Below are 22,781 nucleotides of genomic sequence, written 5' to 3' on the forward strand. Positions count from 1 at the left end.
GTAGAATTATATATATATATATATATATATATATATATAAAGGAGTAAAAATTAACCAGGATTTCCATAGTAGCGGCATGAATAAAATAAAAATAAATAAAAAAACGCTTCACACTCAACGGATCCCCCAGTAGGATTTTCTCATGTGTTGGGAGTCCGGAAACACACACAATACACATGCGCAAACGCCCAGACCACGCCAAACATCTACATGGCCAATACAAATATCTGTCGTGAGCGGGGATCGAACCCGCGACCGCCAGCGCAACAGTCAGTAATAATGTTTGTGTATTATATAGTAAATTATTTATTTTCTGATAGTGCGTACTTTTGGTACATTAGTAGATATTTTATTAACTAATCGCAAGTACAAATATACAACGAAAATAATAATAACACAATGTTTTAAAAAATAATTTATTATAATAAATACAATCGACGAAAAAAAAATTAAACTTATTTTAAGTAGTTTACATTTCAACATTTATATTATAATTAATTAAATAATATATATGTATATTATTTGAATTTGATAAACACCAGATTTACCGCGCCGATATTTTTGTTTTTATAAAGCGATTGTTGTCAAACCAGGAGCATTAGCTAAGAAATGTTTCACATCGTGATTAAGGAGCAATTACGTAAAGGCGGGTGGCACCGCGCGGTTCATCTTTTTTTTGTCCATTCAATTTGTTAAAATATTCGTATTTAATTAATCATAATTTTCCAGATTCAACTAATTCTTTTAACTTATATCTCTTTATTTTTCCCGATCCCGTTCTCGGAAATTCATCAATAGTCTTTAACAACTTAGGAATTTTAAAACGAGCTAATTTTCCACTACAATAGGTCGCCATCTCTTGAGCTGTGAAACTTGCACCTTCCCGAAGTTTTACGATTGCGCAAAGTTCTTCGCCAAGCCTTTCGTCTGCTACTCCAATTATCTGAAATTATTATTTAAATAATTGTACGCTTCATCCTGTAATATCCCACTACTGGGCATAGGCCTCTTTCCCCATGTAGGAGAAGGATCAGAGCTTAATCCAACACGCTGCTCCAATGTGGGTTGGCGGATATATTCCCTACTATGAGTAACGATAGCTATCAGGTGTACATGATAACAAACGGGACCTACGGCTTAACGTCCTCCAACGTGGTACGGTGGGGACAAACTCCCAGACTACGGCAAACACCTGTATGGCCAATATAAATGTTTGTCATGTGCGGGGATCGAACCCGCAACCGCCAGCGCAACAGGTACAATTCATGGCTGTAACCGTTGCGCCAACGCGGCGTCAATAAAACACATAATTGTACAATATTAATAATAATATAATGTATTTAATTTCAATAATTGTCAGTAAGAAAAGCTAATACTTGTCAAGTGGTCTCATTTAAATATGGTCGAGATATAATGCGTACTTTTTGAGTATTCTTTGATGATCCGAGATCAAATTAAAAGAATATTTCGAGCCTCAATAACCTACATTACGGTAAGGGTCCAATCTGAACTTTGGGCAACACATCGAGTCCAAAGCAAAAACTGCAGCAAAAAAACTAGGTATTCTCTCTAAGGTCAGGCGATACTTCACTCCAGAACAGCTGCTCCAACTATACCAAGCACAAGTTCGGTCTTGTATGGAGTATTGCTGCCATCTTTGGGATGGATCCGCCAAATACCAACTGGCAACTTTGGACTCGGTGGAAAAACGAGCTAAGAGACTCATAGGTGACCCTACTCTGACAGACACCAAGTTGCAGAGTCTCGATCATCGGCGTAGGGTAGCTCGTCTGTCGGTGTTCTACAAAATATATTTCGGTGAGTGTGCGAAGGAATTACACGATCTAATTCCCCCAACAACCTTCCGCCATCGGGACACTAGGCGCGGTCGATCGTTCCATCCTTATGTCATCGATATGCCACCTACGCGCACAAAACGCTTTGGCTCTACTTTCCTGATGCGCACAGCTAAGGAATGGAACTCGTTGCCCGCGTCTGTGTTTCCCGAACGATACAATCTGGGTGCCTTCAAGGCCAGAGTGAATAGGCTGTTATTAGGCAGGCATGCTCCACCTTCGACCGCATCGTCACTTAACATCAGGTGAGATTGTGGTCAAATGCCTGCCTATTTGTCGTAAAAAAAAAAAAAAAAAAAAAAGCGGCTGAAATTATTTTTTTTTTTTTCAAAATAATAAATTCAGTCTCCAGAGCCTACATTTCTATCGTGAAAATGAATCTTATTGGTTGTTGTGAAATAGGCGAAGAGAGCGTGTACAAAACTATAGTTCATATAGAAACAACGCTAGTTTACCCTAGGAACGTTCAGTTCCCTTTTTTCTTTTCTTTTGCGAACACTGTTTTTTTATGTATGTTACCTCGGGACCTTTTTACTAGGTGAACCAATTTCGATAATTATTTTTTTAATCGAAAGGTGGCGCATGTCACGTGGTTCCATTTAAATTTGAGATCAAACAAGCGCTTTTCGAGTTATTACTAATAATACGTATTTGCCTGACTATTTTTTCGTCGGCCTACTTGGTTTCACTTAATTTGATTGAAATCTTATTACTAATTTTTGAGTAACCTTTTATAATTCGGATTTACTTGACTATTTTACGTCTACTTACGTTTTATTACTTATCGATGTAATTGAAGTCGTTTTTTTTTTTATTGGGAGCAAACACGATTATTATGCATTTTTGATTCATACATGTGAATATGAGACACAAGTAACGATTATTTTTATGTAACCAATCTGGCCTACATAAAACAGAATGGATCGAAAAACGGTGTACGGAAGAAATAAATTTGAGGAACTATGATCATATAATATATAATAATGTCTATGTAATTTTACGCATTGTATCTTTTATACTAGTATGTACTCGTAATAAAATTAATATGTAATAAAACGGGTTGTCTGGAAGAAATATTTAGCCATAAGTCCGCCCATTGTATTTCACTGTCTGTAACTATCTTTACGCTTTTTTTATAATATATTTGTGGTGTACAATAAAGTATAAAATAAAATAAAAAATCAAATATTAAAATTACTCGTTTAACTGGTTATTATCATTAACCGATATCTATTATTCTACTCTTTACTCTTCGGTGAGAAACTTCATAAAGTAGCATTTGTTTGAAAGCGTAATAAAGAAGCTATACCTGACTGGTAATTATATCTGGATGAGTATTCAACAAGTCCTCAATTTCCTTCGGTGCGATATTCTCTCCACCGCGTACAATAATGTCTTTAAAGCGTCCAACTATTTTACCGTATCCGTCGGGGGATATTGTAAATTTATCGCTGAAAAAAAATTGAACAGCACATGATTTTTATTTTAAATCTATTCCAATCACTATAATCTCTAACAGAAAAAGTTATGTTCAATCATAAATCTTTTTTCAGAGCGTGGCAAATACATAAATATATACAATATTAGTATGGTTTTAATAACATATTCATATTTTTTAATCTTTTAAACGGTAATTAAATTTAAGATGATACTAAGCTAAATCGTCAAATAATTTTGACACACACATAGCCTATCGCAGTCCACTGCTGGAAGTAGGTCTCTCCAAGTTCGCGCCGCACATCTCGGTTTTCCGCAACACTCATCCAGTCTCCACTGGTAATCTTAAGTAGCCGGGAATACCTTGGACTGAGTGCCAAAACTTTTGTTGCAAACTCATAGGCTTATGTATTTCTTTCTTTATCGTTACACATTTTCGTTTCATCGAGTTTCAAATCACAATTATTCTAATCAAGTTTTAATTCAAAAATCTGTCGTTCGAATATAACGTAAAATGTCTGTTTTATGTAAGCTTTCTAGTAGTAAAAAATAAATGATAATGTCGTACCCTGTGTACAGCCAACCATCTTCTGTAAAAGTTTTTTTTGTCTTCTCCGGGTCATCAAAGTAGCCAATCATATTGCTGTAACTTTTGACCATAAGTTCTCCAGAAGTACCAAATGGCACAATTTCTCCCTTTTCATCAACTACCTGCAAATAATTTATCATTTTTATTAAAAAATAGTTTAATCGCAATGTAATAACTATTAAAACTAACATAACGAGAAAATGATGAAAATAAAGAAGTCACCTCTTGAACCGATATGTATATTATGTTTTTTCGAAAAAAAAAATAACTTAAATAGACTTTTCAAAAGCACCTTTAAATCGTCATTTTACAGATTGAAATTTCAATTAAATTTATTATTTTTTAAAGTGAAGCTACCACCGATTTGGAATGTAGATTCTGCAGAGAAAAATCGGCAAAAACTCCGCAGTTACTCTTTTGAAAAAAGACTCTTTAGTACAAAATTATAAATATCTTGCATGAAATATAGCGTCACTGAGTCCACACATCTTTATCAACTATGTAATCTTGAAACGAATAATCACTTTACATATTAATTACTTATCGATAAAGACTGAATTTATGTTGAGATAATTCCAAAATTGTTTGTAGGTTTTTATTATACATTCGAATACCATAATCCAGAATGAAAACGTTTACTTTGCGCAGTCGGAAACTTGGATTTATAATTTTGTTATTCCATCTCGTCTTTACACTGCGATTAATTACTATTTATATCAAAACAATCGATATTCTTGTCAATATAGATAATATTGTTATAAATATATTGTATAAATAACACAATAATAACACAAGTTATTGTGTTGTCTACCTTATGAAAAACATCCCGCAGGGAGACTCGAGCTCCGAGATCATAATATATGCCGCGAATAGCCCTTTTTGCAAAATAAATACAGTCTCAATATCTGTAGCATTACCCCTCAGTAACAGATCGTAAGACAACGTAATGGAAAAAGCTGTAATAAATAGTTAGAAAAGTTCGCACTTAAAAAAGTTCGACAGTTACTTTATTATTTTATTAATACTGCGACACACTCCGTTCTCACACAGCAAGGAGGCGTCTATAGTTCGTTTCAATAAATTTATATTGAAATAAAAATAATAGATTATGTGTTTTTATACCTTTACTTCGCTATGGTCAGTTATATAACCAACTGTTTCGGCGACGACGTCCACGCTGTCTCCAACTTGCGATTGAAACACGCAGGCCGTTGTTTCAGTTAATCCATAAAGTGCCTACAATAAATAACAATATATTATAAATAGTCCATTTTTTTGTTTGCGTTATTTTTCATTTTTTTGTCATTTCAAACGTACTTTTTAATTACAAAAAATTAAATACTAAACTTAAACTAAATTACTACTACTTTACTTAGTAATACTAATTACTAAATTTTCATATGAGGTACTCGGTAAGAAAAAAGTATTAGGAGTAAAATCTACTGAACGAATGACCTCGTTACGTTTTTGTGCGCCATCTATCGAAGGCGAAGAAATTAATTATTATTATAAGCGATAGAAGGCGTTACGACATTTGCTAATAACGCGGAACCCAATAGGGTTTCGACAGGTGGCGTCATTTTATACGTTTATTTACCATTTGATGTGGTATTCATCTTTTTTTCAAGATTACATACCAATATTTATTTTAGTATTCGTGTTTAACATTTGAAAATTTTTACAATTTTACATTTAAATACCTTTATTTTTTACAATTTTGTTTTAAACTTACTGCAGGCACACAAAGTAGGTAGTCGAGTAAAAATATATAACTAATATAAACTCTGTACAATATGTACTCTATAAAATTTAAACTAGGTATAATTATAGATTACTCAGAAAATATAATAAGGTTTTTGAAGATATATTTAAAATATTCCAAAAAATGATGATGATTTCTATCCCTAATATAATGCATTTTATATCACGGTACTTACACTCACGAAATCAGTATTCATTTGTTTATTCATTTGTCTAATCAGTTCTGGACTGCAGGGGGCGCCAGCGGCTAGAGCTATATGCAATTTAATTGGTAAATTACTTTTGCCTTTAATATGTGATAGAATATCGACGTACATCGTAGGCGTCCCAGTGATTACTGTACATCTAAAAATTATAAATACATAAGATGTATGTATAAATGGTTTCATTTAAAAATTTGCCATAATTATAGTCTTCAGGTCAGATTGAAACTAAAGTAATGTTGAAACATTGCTGTTTAGTTTAAGAATAAATATTTTGTTAAATGACCAATAAAAATCAATCCAAATAGATATACACTAAATTATAATATTAATAAGTATTCTTTATTGGACACCAGGAAAAAATTAAAATAAATTACAAAAATTACAAAAGATTAAATATTGAAATATATTACAATATGTTTTGACTAAAGCAATAAAAAATTTAAATGAGCGCATTTACTGATATACAATTACAACTACGTAATTAATAATTAGTGGGAGTTTTAGTTAAATGAGAATTATAACCAAAAAAGGCATTCATTTACGAAGACGACGTGAACATTAAGTAGTTCGAAAATTAACGGTAACGGTTTTAAATACAGAAACCAGGCTTTAGTAACATTAGGGACATTTTTTTTAAATGTCACCTCATAAAACAATTTATGATTCTCTACTTTGTTGTATCAGGATTTAAATAATTTCTTAATTGTAAATGTCATTGAATGTCAGTCATCGAGGTAGAGCAAAGCAGGAAATATTAGGTCCTTACATATGAAGTTGGCGTTTTGTCGTAATAGCCGCTTTGATCCCAAATATTCCTCTTTATGCATTTGCGTTTCGAAAACCGTAATTCATTTGTTTTTTCCTCTTTTTAACCGACCTCAAAAAAGGAGGAGGTTATTCAATTCGACCGTGTATATATATTTTTTTAATGTATGTTCTGAGATAACTTCGTTATTTATGAACTGATTTTGATAATTCTTTTTTTGTTAGAAAGGAAATATTCCAGGGGGGTACCATGATAAGGAAACCAGGATCTGATGATGGGGTCCCAGAGATATCGGGGGAAACCATCGAAAATCGTAGTGTATCCTAAGGGTCGTACCAGGATTTAATGATAGCATCCCAGTGAAATCGAGGGGAACCTTCAAAAATCATAGTTAGTACTAGTGCTTTTGTTAATTTGTTCGTTTACTTAGGTTGTATTACTTGTCGATGTAATTGAAGTCGGTTTTTTTCGTTTGCGAGCAAACACAATTACAATTATGTTTTTCAACCTTGCTTTATGCAGTTTACAAAATGGAAAACTTGAAATATCTTGTGATCCGTGACGCCGCGTTGGCGCAACGGTTACAGCCATGGATTGTACCTGTTGCGCTGGCGGTTGCGGGTTCGATCCCCGCACATGACAAACATTTGTATTGGCCATACAGGTGTTTGCCGTGGTCTGGGTGTTTGTACAGTCCTTGTGGGTCTCCCCACCGTGCCTCGGAGAGCACGTTAACCCGTCGGTCCCGGTTGTTATCATATACACCTGATAGCGATCGTTACTCATAGTAGGGAATATATCCGCCAATCCGTATTGGAGCAGCGTGGTGGATTAAGCTCTGATCCTTCTACTACATGGGTTAAGAGGCCTATGCCCAGTAGTAGGATATTACAGGCTGAAGCGTGCGAAATATCTTGTTATTTACGAGTAGGGGTTCAACCGTGGCACCAGTGCTGTAGAAACGGTTCGAAGGGTTAATGATATGTACGGCTGCGATGTCGCAAAAGAAAACACAGTGCGTTTTTGGTTCCAACACTTTCGTCCATTAAATGTCGACCTGCAGAACAAGCCCCGTGGATGGCCGGAGACCAAAGTTAATAATGAAGGCTATTGAGGAAGCGGATCCATTACAAATCACGCCCGAGCTAGCTGCAGGCTACGGTGTTAGTGATAAAACTTTTTAATCCACTTGAAGCAAATCGGGAAGATAATAAAGCTTGAAAGGTGAGTACCTCAGGAATTGAGTGAAGCAAGCCAACAAACGCGCTTAGGCTGCTGCGTTACATTACTCAATCGACACAATAAAGAAGGAATTTTAAATCGAATCATTACAATTGTCTCAAAAAAAAGTTACTTGTGAGATTTTGGCGTACTAGTACGAGTGTCGTTAACTACGGCTTTTTTAAATCTAGCCAGACGATTACGGCAGATGTCTATTGTCAGCAACTACAAACCATGATTGAAAAGCTAGCTCCTTAGCAGCTGCACAACAGACGGCTACCAAATTAGAGGAGTTTCAGTTGAAATGTCTAAGACATCCACCATACTCCCCGGATCTTGCCTCAACAGATTACCTTTTTATTGAAATTTGGATAACTTCTTGCAAGGAAAAAAATTCAACTCCAATGGGGCAGTCCAAGCCGACTTCAAACATTTTATTGATTCCGGTCCGAATGTTTTTGTTTTTAGTAAAGATATCAATGAACTACCTATAAAATGGCAAAAGTGCATAGAGAGCAATGGTACATACTATGATTAATAAAACGTATATATTATATATATAAAAAATCGAATTTATTTTCCCACTATACAAAACACCAATTTCATATGTAAGGACCTAAGATGTTGCTAAAATTTTTGAGCAGCGTGACTGAAGAAGTACTTCAACTTTATAATAGGTCCCAGCTTAATAATACAAGTAATACAATACATACTCAAAGAGTGTTGTGTTCCTATGGTGATAGGGTTGGTAAAATAGCCAGAGCTCCTAGGGGAGTCTATACGACTAGGTCAGTATACAACAAGCGTACGACCCACCTGACGGTAAACGGGTATCATAGCCTATAGACGCCTGCAAAACCTGAAGTATTGCAAGCATGTTGCCAAGTCTACCCATGACCCGTGAGTCTGAAAACCGAAATCCGAAGTATCGGGGGAAGGGGTCAACAACATGATACGCACTCGATGTTGCAGGTGTCTATAGGCTACAGTAATCGCCTACCATCAGGCGGTCCTTGAGCTTGTTTACCATTCTAACATTATAATAGAGATAAAAAAGCTATTTACTTCTCAGCACAAAGAGCATGGACGTTAGCGGCTACATTATATGTGGGTGCGGCTATAACTATAGTTGAACCATGCCGTAATGGGCCAACCATTGTTATTATTGAGCCCAAAGCGTGAAAGAGTGGTGCCTAAAACCAAAGAAATGTGTATAAATATATGAGTATACTAGTGATTTTGTATTATTCTACTTCAGCCTATCGCAGTCCACTGCTTGAAATAGGCTACCCCAAGTTCACGCTTTACCGTAATCCCCATCCAGGCTCCACTAGTAATCTTACGTAGCCGGTAATAGTGGGGCTTCCCATAGTCACCACACTGGGCAGGTGGGTTGATGGCCGCAGGGCTGGCTTTCCTTAGTCACATGCTGATATAGGAACTTTCTTATCCCTTTGTCGCCTCTTACAATACCCACGGAAAGAGAACGGGTGGTTATATTTTTTACTAGCGTAGCCACACAGCATATTGTATTATTGATTGTTTCCAAATTATATTTTTATCTATAAGCGAAAATTAAATTCTGATTGCTGAAATATAGAATATCTTTCCTTTATATAATATTTTTGTATTGTTCAGTTATTTTGGGTTTAGAGTGCGAAAAATTCAACCAGACGGATAGAAAGAAAGGATAGTGAGGAAACTAATTTTGACATAGTTAATTATTTTTCTCTTAGTTGTCTTCCACTTAAAATTTTGTGTATAAATTACTTGTACCTGTAAACATGCAGTTTGGTGTTCTTGAAATAGCAATCTCTTGCCAACGAAATAGCTATTATTGACTACATTGTAATGAGAATCTATAGCTGCCTTAGGATCGCCTGAAACATACAAATGATACGTTAGTTTTTACGCGGTAATATTTCTTTTATCGTTAAATATTCTGATTAAGTTCAGTAAAAAATATTCAGATAATCATATAATAAAGATAGTAGTAAGCAAGCCATATGTTATATAAAAAATAAAATAATAAAAATTTATCTAAATGCTAGATAAGATAAATTTTATAAGTTTAGTTTCTTAAGGTGTACATGTTGTGTAAGGTAAGTAAAATGAATTAAATTAAAAATAACTATGAATACTTTTCGGTAGACAAGTTATCATAGGCATATTGGTTTATAAATTATATTTGATAAAAAATATGTCGCATCGAGTTAGGGGGCGTCCGTAAATTACGTGAGATGTTTTTATAAAATTTCTGTAATCTCCCTCCCCCCCTAGTGAGATGTCGTGATATTTTATTCAACCCCCTCCCCCAACACCCAATCTCACGTGAGATTTTTCAAAATGTGGGTTTCTTACGTAAACGCGTTGGATTGTTATTGTAAAAAAAAAATGCTTCGGTCTTTTATTTACGACTAGTTAAGACTATTAATCAATACTGCCGAGAGTTTAATTATAAGTGTAATAAAAATGTAACAATAGAATACCTAAATCATAACTACTGTGATTAAAAAAAAGATAAATATTTACTCTTATTCAGTCCACGGAGAATCATGCGCGGTCTCAAGAGAGATTATGGGAACCAACGTGTCCATATGATTTTCAGTAAAATTATCTGCTCCTTCAACTTCGTTCTGATCTAGCCACTCTAAGCCGTTGGCATAAAACAAATATGGTGGTTTGACAGTCAGTAGATGTATAACGTCGAAGTATGAATGAAATTATTTTCTTTCGAACGAATTAGTGAATGATCTTAATGATATTACGATTACGCTTAAGATTAAATCTTAAACATGTACAATCTGGATTAAATGGACCAAAATAGTATAATATTTTGTTTAAAAAATTGCGTGGTATTTGCCGAGGCTCCCCCTCTCTCCAACGTAAGATCAGATGAGATTTGACTCGACCCCCTCCCCCTCTTAAACATCTCACGTATTTTATCCCCGTATTCTGATAAGGGTGAAGCCGGTGAAGGCCGATCTCCAACCAGCTCTTAGACTATTCTATACGAAGATACGAGTCAAGATAATGATTTCTTTTCTTATAACGATTGTCATTTTGACACTACCCATATTTCGCGACGAAAAAGAATGTAGAAAGTGGATCCTTAGATTCTACCCTGAAAACAACCGTAGCTCCCCAATCACCCGTGACCATGGTGCCTGCAATGTCTCCGAAATATCGGGAGTTACATTTCAGAGTATTGAGTGGGTTCACGGTGACTTATTAAATTATTACTGTCTTATAAAAATAATACAATATATACTTAGTAGACTTTTCTAGAATTAATAATAGTCTGCCAATTACCGGTCGTTCCAGATGTTAAAAGACATAAACTAGGATCCTCTGGCTTCAATTCCTGTCCATATTTAGACACTTCGCTATTGTTTTTAAAGTCGTTTATTAAAGTGTCGATATTGGTTACACCACTGTAAGAAAGAACATAATTTATTTTAAAATTACCATTAATATTATTATTTTGAATCATTGTAGAGTATGTTAAAATGTGACTCAAAAATTGATCAAATTTACGAGTGTTACAATTACATACCCTAATGTCAAGTCATAAGGTGAGCAATATAGGACACAATTATTGTGGTCTTCTTAAAATACTTCGCGATATTTAAATAAGTAGGAAATATATTTTTTTCTTGCCAAATTTAGATTAAGGGGTGTTTTTAAAATAAAGTAAACGGAAAATGTTTTTTGTTTTTTGAGTAGTCAAAACCAAAATCCAAAATAACTATTCAAATAGTCATCAAAAGCACTTTCGAATCGTCATTTTACAAATTAAAATTTCAATTCAATTTATTATTTTTTTAAGTTTCAGATTCTGCAGAGAAGAATTGGCAAGAAACTCCGCAGTTACCACCATTAGGGAAATATCATAATCGACATTGTGAGGAGCTCAACTGAGGAAGTGCCTTAGAAAAGAAGAAGAAGAAGAAAGAAGGTCACGTCTAAATAATACTGCTTTCAAGTAACTTTGTATTCCGGTGGTGAGTAAGGTAGAGCTCTTGGAGAGTTTTAGGGTAGGGTCGGTATTTGGGTTGGCAGTGCGCTTGCAATGCTTCTGGTGTTCAGCATACAATATTATAAGCTACGGTATCCCGCTTACCATTAGGCGGACCGTACGCTTGTTTACCACCTTTATACTTTATACAAAAAAGTGTGCTGTATCGGTTCAAAAATAATATTAAAATTTTAATTGATATCCAGTTAATATTACTTACCTCAGTTTTTCCTTTCCTAAGCTTATAATTGAAGTTAGAGTTGGAAATGTTTGTGACCTTAGCAAGAACTCTTTTGACGTCTGCAGCTCTGGTATAATTTTATTTAACATTCCATAGTAATCTCTATTTTTAATACTATCACCAATAATCAATCCTTTCATTTTGGTTTTGTTAACACAAAACTTTAACTCATTTTTCTCGTACACGGGATTTAAAAATACCTAGAAATTTAAATTACTAATTTTAATAAATCGAAATTTTATTGAAAATATACCTTTCATAATTTTTTTATGTATGTATAATATTTGAATTTTTATAATTATTTTTAATTTTAATTGTAAAATATAACGTTTTTGAAGCTCCCACAAAATTAGCAAATTGGAAACTGAACCATAAAAACACGTTTCTAGAATATTAATTTAAGGTAAAAATAAATTGTATTAAAAGTCAATATAAAATAGCTGAGGTAGGGCCCAGCAGGAATTTCCTGCTCAAAATATGGAGCAGCCCGACTGGGGTAGTACCTCGACCTTACAGAAGATCACAGCAAAATAATACTGTTTTCAAGCAGTATTGTGTTCCTGCTGCTGAGTAAGGTGACCAGGGCTCCTGGGGGCTTTGCCGGCCTAGTGAAAAAAAAAAAAAAAAAAAAATATATATATATATATATATATATATATATATATATACTCGTATAATATATGTATTGCCCCAAAATTATTTTATTATTTTACGATACGATACGATTCAGCCAGTGTCCATGGAGGAGAAAGATTAGAGCTTAATCCACCACGCTGCCCCACTGCGGGTTGACGGATATGTTCCCTTTTATGAGTAACGATCGCTATCAGGTATTTATGGTAACAACCGGGACCGACGGCTTAATGTGCTCTCCGAGGCACGGTGAGGATACCCACAAGGACAGACATTCGAAACATAAAGATATTTGTAAAGTTATAAATATCCATCTCAAGCGGGAATAAAATTCGCAAACTGTCGGTGTTTTAGACGACTATTCGCACTATTACACCAGAGAGATTATTATGTAGATAAATTTATCAGTAGTAATAAAATACCACATACTACAGGCATTAAAATACCACTGGAACATATAATAGAACTTACTATTGAAAAAAAACTAAACAAAAATTCTAAAATGCAGTATAAAATATAATAAAATTAATTTGAGATGTATTTAGGATTTTTATAAGCTACTTACGGAAACCAATCCAACACGAGAGGCTGCCACGCAAGCCACTATCCATCCCGCACAATTGTGTGCCCAAATTCCCAACCTGTCACCTTTTTCGAAACCATTAGCTCTTAACGCACATCCTAAGGAATCGGCCTGAAAAGAAGAATTTACAATAGTTAACACATTCGTTCACAACTTAAATCATTATTACAGTCGATCAGAGAGACTGTCTTAAAAGTGAAAGCCTCTGTGCAGAAACTGAAGTGATTTATTATTCACTAACTTCAGCCTAATACAGTCCACCGCTGGACATAAGCTTCCACAAGTTCGCGCCAAAAATGGCTGGGCAGACGGATTGGTGACCGCAGTAGACTTTGTTATCCCTTAGTCGCCTCTTACCACACCCATGGGAAGAGAGGTGGTGGCTATATTATTTATTGCCGTAACAAAATTTGTGTATGGTATGGTTGGGCTAAAAGCGTTATGTCTTAGACGGGAAATACTTCTTTTAATATTCTATCTTCGCATTTTGCATTTAGTAGATGGATAAATAATAATAATAATCCAATATTATTGGAGAGCCTGGACATATTAGTTCCTTCGCGTGTACCACAAAATGATCTCGAAATTATTGTTCCAGCACGGCATCATCCGCGCTTACTACACAAGATCTGTTCAGCGATTTGCTTAACCATTATGAGAATTAACCGTTATTTTCGGATAGAATCTCTGTTTTTTGTAAAAATGGCTATAAATATCATTTGAATTTTTATGATGACGACTAATTTACCTACTGGCACTAATGTGTTTTTATGATTTCAATTTCCTCATAATTTGTATTCCTTATCATAAATTTGAAGTTTCACGTAGGATATCTAATCTCCGGACAATAATCTATTAACTACTTTAGAGTCGTCGTTATTTGAAACTCATTGAAGCGAAAATGCGTCACAATAAAGAAACAAACACATAAATGTACATACAGGAGATAATGAAATAGAATAAATTACTAATAAAAACGCGTAAGTGACGCTTTTTGCATGGCGCTTACGACCTTTTTCACGAGACCTTGATCATCATCGATAAAACAAATCACAACGTATCTTGCTATGACTTTTCAGAAGATTCACTTTTACTGTGAATTGCACACACACACACACACTTTTTGTATTAATTTTGTCTGGAGCAAAGCTCTGTAAGCTTGTATAAATAAGAATTAAAAATAATGCTGTTTCAATCGTTTTTCAACAGTCTTTATATTATCTAATTGCAACTAATTTTACAATGATAATAACAATGAAATTCAACCAAACTTACAAGCTATCTTTAAAATAAGTTTCAAGTTTTGTTAACACCCTTTTATTTAAGACTTATTTGAATCATAATTATTCAAAAATTTCTGGATTTCTTATTAATAACTTAAAAAGTTGTCGTCAGCCGATGATAAAACAATAAGTCTATAATTTCATAAGAAGGTTCTGATTACGATCAGGAAAAAGGAAATTAGATTAATTTGTAGATTAAGTAAGATTAAGTATTAATAGTATCCTTAAATTTAATTTTACCTGATTCAATAGATCTTCATACGTAATAGTAAGGTCTTCGTGAACAGAACGAATGGCAACTCGGCCTGGGTACTTGTGTGCAGTTTCAGCTATCACGTCACCCAATGTGGCGTGAGTAAGAGGTTCACTTCCAGGGTTACGAAGGTAACTGCCTTGATCTGTCTGTAGCTTGCGAACTGATCTGTAATTTATGTCATTAGACACAGACCGTCAATGCAATGAAGATATTTTCCATAATTATATACATTTTTTTAATAGAATGTTAATGGTACAAGTTCGAGAGAAACAACAAAAAGCTAATGTACTTTAGAGAAGAGCCTCTAAACTCTTAATGACGTAGATATTTCTTTTAAATTTTAAAATATTTTTGGAATGAAGTGGCTCCTCCGCAACACCCTATCCTTATAAAGCGTTGCAGAGGCGCCAGCAAAAAACGTCCGTAAATTTAAAAAAAAAAAGCGCATTTTTTTATGTATAGTCTATGTATGATGGCTAAACAGTTTCTAATAGTCTACCTGACGACTGTAATTACTATCATTATATTCATATTATGATCATTTATAACTCACTGGAAATAAAATAAATGTGTGAAGATGATTTTATAAATTAGTTTTTCTTTAATTTTATCGATAAAAAAAATCATAATAAAAAATGTAGACCCGAATAAATATTTTCCTTATACCCCGAATAGAACTTGAAATTTATACAAGAAACTTCGTTTTAATTACAGTACAGCAAAGTATAAACGTGAGTGAGGTAACGCCTCATGGTTTCTGCTTATAATAATATAATTAAAACAATATTTAAAATCATAATTAAAACTTGATTTTATTTTACTTTATCTTTGATGATTGTTATATTTAAAGTTAATACAACATAAATTACTGACTTTAAAGTATACTCGTATGGAAAATAAGTAAGAATAAACATAAAACATAGTCGCTTTCCGCTGTCTGTATGCTTAAATCTTTAAAACTACGCAAACTTTCTTTAGTAAATAGAGTGATTCCAGAGGTAGGGTTATATGTATAACACATGCATAATATAGTGCAGGAACACTGATAGTTTTTGCAACCGTGCGAAGCCGGGGCAGGTCGCTAGTTATAAATAAACGTTTTACCGTCAACTTTTAGTACACAAATAATTTAGTTACAAAAATTATTTTAAACTCACGCGTTTGACAGTCCGCAAGACAGAACAAAGTGTGTCGAGTCGACGAGTGAATAATAAAACAGGAATATTAATTTAAAAAGCGAACTACTTATTATATAAGAAATTAATATCGCCATTTTTATTATTTCATTTTCGGAAAATAATAATGTTCAGATCTTAACCTCTTTTGTCACTTTATAACCCTGTGATAAGTTAACACTATATACATTTCATAATAATAAGGTTTTATAGCAATATTTTCTTAAAACGATTATTCTAAAATTGATGTCACAAAAATTTTAGACGTTAAAATAAACAAACGCGATCAAAATAAATATAAGCTTATAAATGTCACAACAGTGTCACAACGGCTTCAAATAATAAAAATAATATACAATTTCGAAACGCACCTTACAGTAATAGCACCTGTGAACCTTCGTGATAAATACAGAACATTTTTTCTGAACATTATCGAATAAGGTTAAATATGTCCAAGTCAGACCGCTATCAAGCAAAGACTGAATGTATTCGCATTAAGTATATTGTTGTTCATTCGCCATTATCACTTTATTCATTATAACGTCATTGCTGTTTATGTATAACGCTAATATATTCATTTAAAATGTCTTCATTTTACACGCTTTTATTTGCTTCACCTGTATGTTTGTATTTTTGTAACCGACTCCTTTAGACTTCATTTTAACCAACTTCAAACGTTCAGATTAAATTTAAACTTAGGACTTATCGAGGACCGATTACAATACACTAATTTGAGAGGATTTTCTACTTTTTAGTTTGATTTATTGATAGAAGCGTGTTTTTTAGTTTTTTTTTTTTAACTTCTATTTATTATTTTTTGCGAAAACCAGGTGACGGTTATCTAAGTATAAGTGAACAATAAGCATAACAAAAATGGGAAGAAATGGTGTGCGTATGAAATGTACTTATGACAATGGATTGGCACAGTGGTCTAAGGAACCGATTGCTGGTATAGTGGTCACGGATTCCATTTCCAATGATGACCAAATATATCGAGGACGTAAAGATGTTTATAGACATAACCACTGTACTCGTATTTCGTGATCATCGGAAGATTTTATTTTACTTTTTTAAATATATAACTAGGTCGGCAAACATCTCTCTTCCCGTGGGTGTCGTGAGAGGCACCTAAGGGATAACACAGTTACACTACCACCTTGGAACTTAAAAAGCCGACCGATGGCGGGATAACAATCCAACTGCTGGCTTTAAAATGCACAAGCCGAAGACGGCCAGCAGCGTCTTCGGTGCAAAAAGCCAGTCGTCGAAGTTTAATCTTCTGTAAGATCGAGGTACTACCTCAGTCGGGCTGCACCATATTTTGAGCAAGAAGTTTCCTGCTGTGTGGTACATTAGTTTAATTTGTTGTGGATTGATGTTTAATATGTTTATTTAGCTGTTTTGTCTGTTAAGATAAGATAGTAAAATGATAAGGTGGGGTTGTAAAAATATTATGATTAGGATTATAACTGTTCCGAACTACAGCGCCGCGAGTAATTCGTTTCGTCGTTTGCTTCGATAATTTATTTTTTAAGTTACCTACATCATCTGTCACTAAATCATTAAGTCAAAGATAACATTAGCTCGCAAAAATATTAAATTTAAATTTATGGGTTTAAATTAAGCCCCAGGGTGTCGTTGAAGACATTTATTGGTGGCCCATGAGGGGAACTAATATTAAAGGAGAAATTTAAGAAAACAAAATTCGCCATCGTGTTCGAGAAAGGTCACGTCGAGGTGTCGATCTAAAACCAGCCCGATACGAGAACCAGAGCCGAGGCTAAAATAATTGTGTTTGTTCGCAAACGAAAAAAAACCGACTTCAATTACATCGACGAGTAATACAACGTAGACCGACAAAAAATAGTCAAGTAACTACGCGTTATCAAAGATTACTCAAAATGTAGTTATCAGATCTCAATAAAATTTATATGTGACCACATGACAAACATCAGCTTTCGATTAAATTAAAAATTATTAAAATCGGTACACCCAGTAAAAAGTTATTTCGGATTTTCAAGAAGTTCTCTCGATTTCTCTGAGATTTCATCATCAGATCCTGGTTTCCTTATCATGGTACTAAACTAAGGATATCTTCTTTCCAACAAAAAAAGAATTATTAAAATCGGTACACCCAGTAAAAAGTTATTGTGGATTTTCAAGAATTTCCATCAATTTCTCTGGGATCCTATCATCAGATCCTGGTTTCCTTATCATGGTACTAAACTTGGAATATCTCCTTTTCAACAAAAAAAGAATTATCAAAATCGGTACATCCAGTAGAAAGTTATGCGGTATAATACAACGTAGGTCGACGATAAGCGTCAAGTAAAAACGCATTATTAGATATAGCTCGAAAAGTAGTTGTTAGATCTCAAATAAATTTAAATGGAACCAATTGGCACATACCACCTTTCGATTAAAAGAAAATTTGTCAAAATCGCTCCACCCGGTCAAAAGTTCTGATGTAACATACATAAAAAAAATACAGTCGAATTGAGAACCTCCTCCTTTTTTTGGAAGTCGGTTAAAAATACAATAAATTTGGCAAGTAAAACGAAAGGGACAGTGCAGACAATAAAGCTCACGCCTAATTTCGAAGCCAGGAACAGCAGTGCCATCCTTTGTTCCGTAATCATCCTGTTACAACTTATACAAAATTGGCTATAAAGCAAATTAATAATTTTTGTATTAATAATTAAGTAACGAAACAAGAAATTCGTAAAACAATTTCAGTTTTTAAAACTATTTTATTAATATAAGTTCTTACTTTTTAGTAAATAATTTTTTGTTACCTACCTACATTGGAATAAATATTTTTTATAACAAAGAAAGTGAATGTTAATTTTAGTGTTTTATAACCATTAATATTATTTCCTTTGAAACTAATTACTATTTCCACATTAATATTAAAAAAAACTATATATCGCTTATTTTTGAAGAATATAACAGTTACAATAATACATTTACGCATTGAATAATTGATTAAATTATTTGTGCTATATTCTAATTATGTAGTTTATTGATGTTGGTTATTATTTAAGAGTAAGAGTAGTTAATCAATAATAATATTAAATACTAAATGATAATTATATTATTTTTATTTTGGAGCACATTAAAATATTTGTCTAAGATAATTATAAAAAATTTGGGTATAACAAATTGAAATTATCGGTATCCCAGGTTATTTAAAATTGTTTGCCGAACATTCCAGTGACGGGTGGCCGCAGCTGCGAAGGTTTGAGGCCGGGCTGCGTCATCAGCTGCGTAACCTGCACCTAAATCCTGATTGCACTCCGAACTGAACAGCGCGCCTGAGCATTGAAAAACGTATTTGGTTATTTGCAAATTTATATTTATATTTTATAGTAATAATCATCGGTTGGCAAAATGACTGAAAAGGGGTCATCTAATTATTGTCGTTATCTAATTCTTGTTTGAGGGAATTAATAGTAAAACGTAGTTCTATAAAGGGACAAATCACTAAATTTAAGAATTATTTAGCTCAAGTGAAAGAAGAGGGGGTAGTGTCAAATATTGAACTAGTTGAATTAAATTTAAAATTATCGAAATTCGAGACATTGTCCGTCAAATTTGATAATTTACAAAGCGATATTGAAGTGATAAATTCGGAAAGCATTGATGTTGAAGTGGATAAACGCGATAATATTGAACATGATATTATCTATACCTACGATTTTATTTTTGTGTTACCCCCACATTAGGAATTCTAAACATTTTTGAATATCATATCAAAAATTGACCGCTCCAGCGGGATTCGAACCCGCGTCTCCGACTGACCGTGTCGACACGCGTCTCCGACACGGTCAGTCGGAGACGCGGGTTCGAATCCCGCTGGAGCGGTTAATTTTTGATATGATATTCAAAAATGTTTATGATATTATCTCTTGTATTGCAATGGCTAAAACAATAATAGATGATCACAATGTTGATCACAAGGATCAATCTCAATGCTTACACGATCACAGCGAGTTAGGTATAAGGTTACTGCAAATATAAATAGAAAAATTCGGCGGCCAATATTTCCGCTGGCTTCAGTTCCATGACACTTATAAAAGCTTAATTCATAACAACAGTCGCATCACGCCGATACAGAAATTTCACTATCTCTCATCTTATTTGGAGGGTGATGCTGCTAGGCTAATTTCAAATCTTGAAGTGTCATCTGCTAATTATTCCAAAGCTTGGAGCCTTATTTGTGAGCGTTACAACAATAAGCGAGCGCTGATTAATCATCATTTGAAATCTTTATTTTCCATACAGCCAATTATGCGTGAATCCGATAAGTCGCTTCGTTTTTTGGTAGATCAGGTAAATAAAGATTTGCGTGCTCTAACAAGTCTGGATCAACCGACAGATAAATGCGATATATTATTAATTTACACGCTTTCATCAAAATTAGATAGTCAAACGTTAATTAAGTGGGAAGAATATAGAAATGCTTTAGATGATATCCCAACGCTAGATTTATTTAATAAGTTTTATTAACCAATATAATAATAAATATAATCAGAATATAAATTACACAAAAACGTTTGCTGTTACAAATCAAAAGACACACAGGTATTATTGTGTTATTTGTAATGATGATCATAAAATATATGACTGTCCTATTTTTAAATCAAAAAATATACAAGAAAGATTAAACGAAGTATCAAAATATAAATTATGCGTAAATTGTCTGAGGCAGGGGCATCCCGTCAGTGATTGCCGGATGAAACCTTGTCATTGTAATAAAAAAACATAACAGCTTACTTCACAATCCAGAAAAGGAAGTTCAGAAAGAAGTGTAATGCAGTCACTAATGATGCTGAATTTTCCATGTGTTTTTTTAATAGATTTTACAGTCAAGCATTGTTACCAACTACGCTTATAGAAGTATCTAATCCGATTACTAACAAAGCGACAAGAGTTCGTGCTCTTTTGAACTGTGGAAGCTAGTCTTCATTTGTTACTCGCTCTTTGATCAAAAAATTATCTTTGAATACTGATGCCATAGATGCTGTAAGGGTCGTTGGCATAGGCAATAATGCTTTAAACAATGTTGTCGAAACTTGTACTGTAAAGCTGAGTTCTATAAACAGCTCATATAATTTAAAATTAACTTGCATGATACTAGATAAAATAATGGGAGATATTTCTAAGTGTTGTATGGATTTAAAAAATCTGAACTTACCTCATAACTTACCTTTAGCCGATCCACAATTTTACGATCCAGGATCCATCGACCTATTAATTGGTTCCGATATGTTTTGGGATATTATAGGTAATAAAACTAGATATATTGGTGACGGTAAAATAAAGTTGAGAAGTTCAAAATTTGGTTGGATAGTTTGTGGTTCACTCCCTTCATGTCATAATAATAATAATAATCATAAATCCGCACAGTGTAACCTTGTTCTGACTAAATTATCACCTTGTGAATGATATGGATGAAACGATTCTACCTAAATTCTGAGAAATTGGAGACCTCCCTAAACGTCCTTTACTCAGTTGGAGTGAAGAAGCTTGCGAGAAGCGTTTTGTAGAAAATACATATCGACTTAAGTCGGGTAGGTTTTGCGTTAAGCTACCATTACTTGACACTCCTAACTGTCTAGGTGATACCTACAAAACTGCCAAATTTAGGCTGATGAAATTAGAAAACAGATTTAAAAGAAATCCTTCATTAAAATTGGAATACACTAACTTCATTAACGAGTATGCTGGATTAGGTCATCTTACGGAATCAAAAGTTACTAAACCCTATAAGTCCTATTTTTTGTGTCATCATCCTGTGTTAAAACAAAATAGTGAGTCAACGCGGCTCCGTGTTGTATTTGATGGTTTGTTCGGCTTTATTGTCTTCTGGGTATTCTTTAAATGATATTTTAATGGTAGGGCCAAATATGCAAGATAATCTATTTTCTATTTTAATTAGAAGCCGTCAGTATAAATATCTTTTATGTGGCGATATTGAAAAAATGTATAGGCAAGTGGATATACATGATAACGATCGTGATTTGCAACTAATACTATGGAGAGAAAATGAAAATGAAAACCTATACGAACATTGAGGTTAAATACTGTCACGTATGGTACGTCCAGTGCAAGCTTCCTAAGTACTCGTTGTCTTTGGCAATCGGGAGAAGAACAGGAAGATGTACTAATTAAAACAATAATTCAACGAGATTTCTACGTTGATGACATCATCACCGGTTCTGATGATGAACTTCAATTGCGTTGTATTAAATCTTCTGTAACAAAGGCGTTAAGACACGGTTGTTTCAATCTCAGAAAATTTAAATGTAATCTACCTAGTATGTTTGAAAATGATCTTGAAAATTCACAAGATGCACTTTCCTTGTACTTTCCATTTGAAAATATTTCGATAAATGATAGTATAACTAAGAGATCAATTCTTTCCAATTCATTTAAAATATTTGATCCACTCGGACTCTTAAGCCCATGCATCATTCAACCAAAATTAATATTACAACGGTTGTGGAAAAATAAGGTACATTGAGATGAACTTGCGCCTATCGATATCCAAAGAGATTGGCAAAGGTTTGTTCAAAATTTACGGCATTTAAAGGACTTCAAAATACAAAGATTAGTTCTTATTAACTCTCCCGAAATCATTGAACTACATTCGTTCAGTGATACTTCAGAATCGGCCTATGGAGCTTGTATTGCTATGTTCCAAATCAAGGGTAGCTCCACTAAGGTCCATGACAATTCCTCGTCTAGAGTTG

The 22,781-nt window shown here is 33.8% G+C and overlaps 1 protein-coding gene across 1 annotated transcript; it reads right to left on the reverse strand.

Annotated features, from left to right (window-relative positions):
• Positions 1-457: 457 nt before the first annotated feature.
• On the reverse strand, positions 458-22,500 carry LOC123656052 (medium-chain acyl-CoA ligase ACSF2, mitochondrial). Its single transcript, XM_045591774.1, has 13 exons — positions 22,344-22,500; positions 19,229-19,340; positions 14,836-15,016; positions 13,295-13,423; positions 12,076-12,296; positions 11,150-11,271; positions 9,614-9,717; positions 8,903-9,030; positions 5,821-5,989; positions 5,006-5,119; positions 3,863-4,005; positions 3,167-3,308; positions 458-944 (listed from the first exon to the last, which is right to left on the reverse strand). Exons 1-13 carry the CDS (start codon positions 22,498-22,500, stop codon positions 717-719), a joined length of 1,950 nt encoding a protein of 649 aa, XP_045447730.1. The 3' UTR covers positions 458-716.
• Positions 22,501-22,781: the final 281 nt, after the last annotated feature.

This window comes from Melitaea cinxia, chromosome 8, assembly GCF_905220565.1.
Source record: "Melitaea cinxia chromosome 8, ilMelCinx1.1, whole genome shotgun sequence".
Taxonomy (NCBI): domain Eukaryota; kingdom Metazoa; phylum Arthropoda; class Insecta; order Lepidoptera; family Nymphalidae; genus Melitaea; species Melitaea cinxia.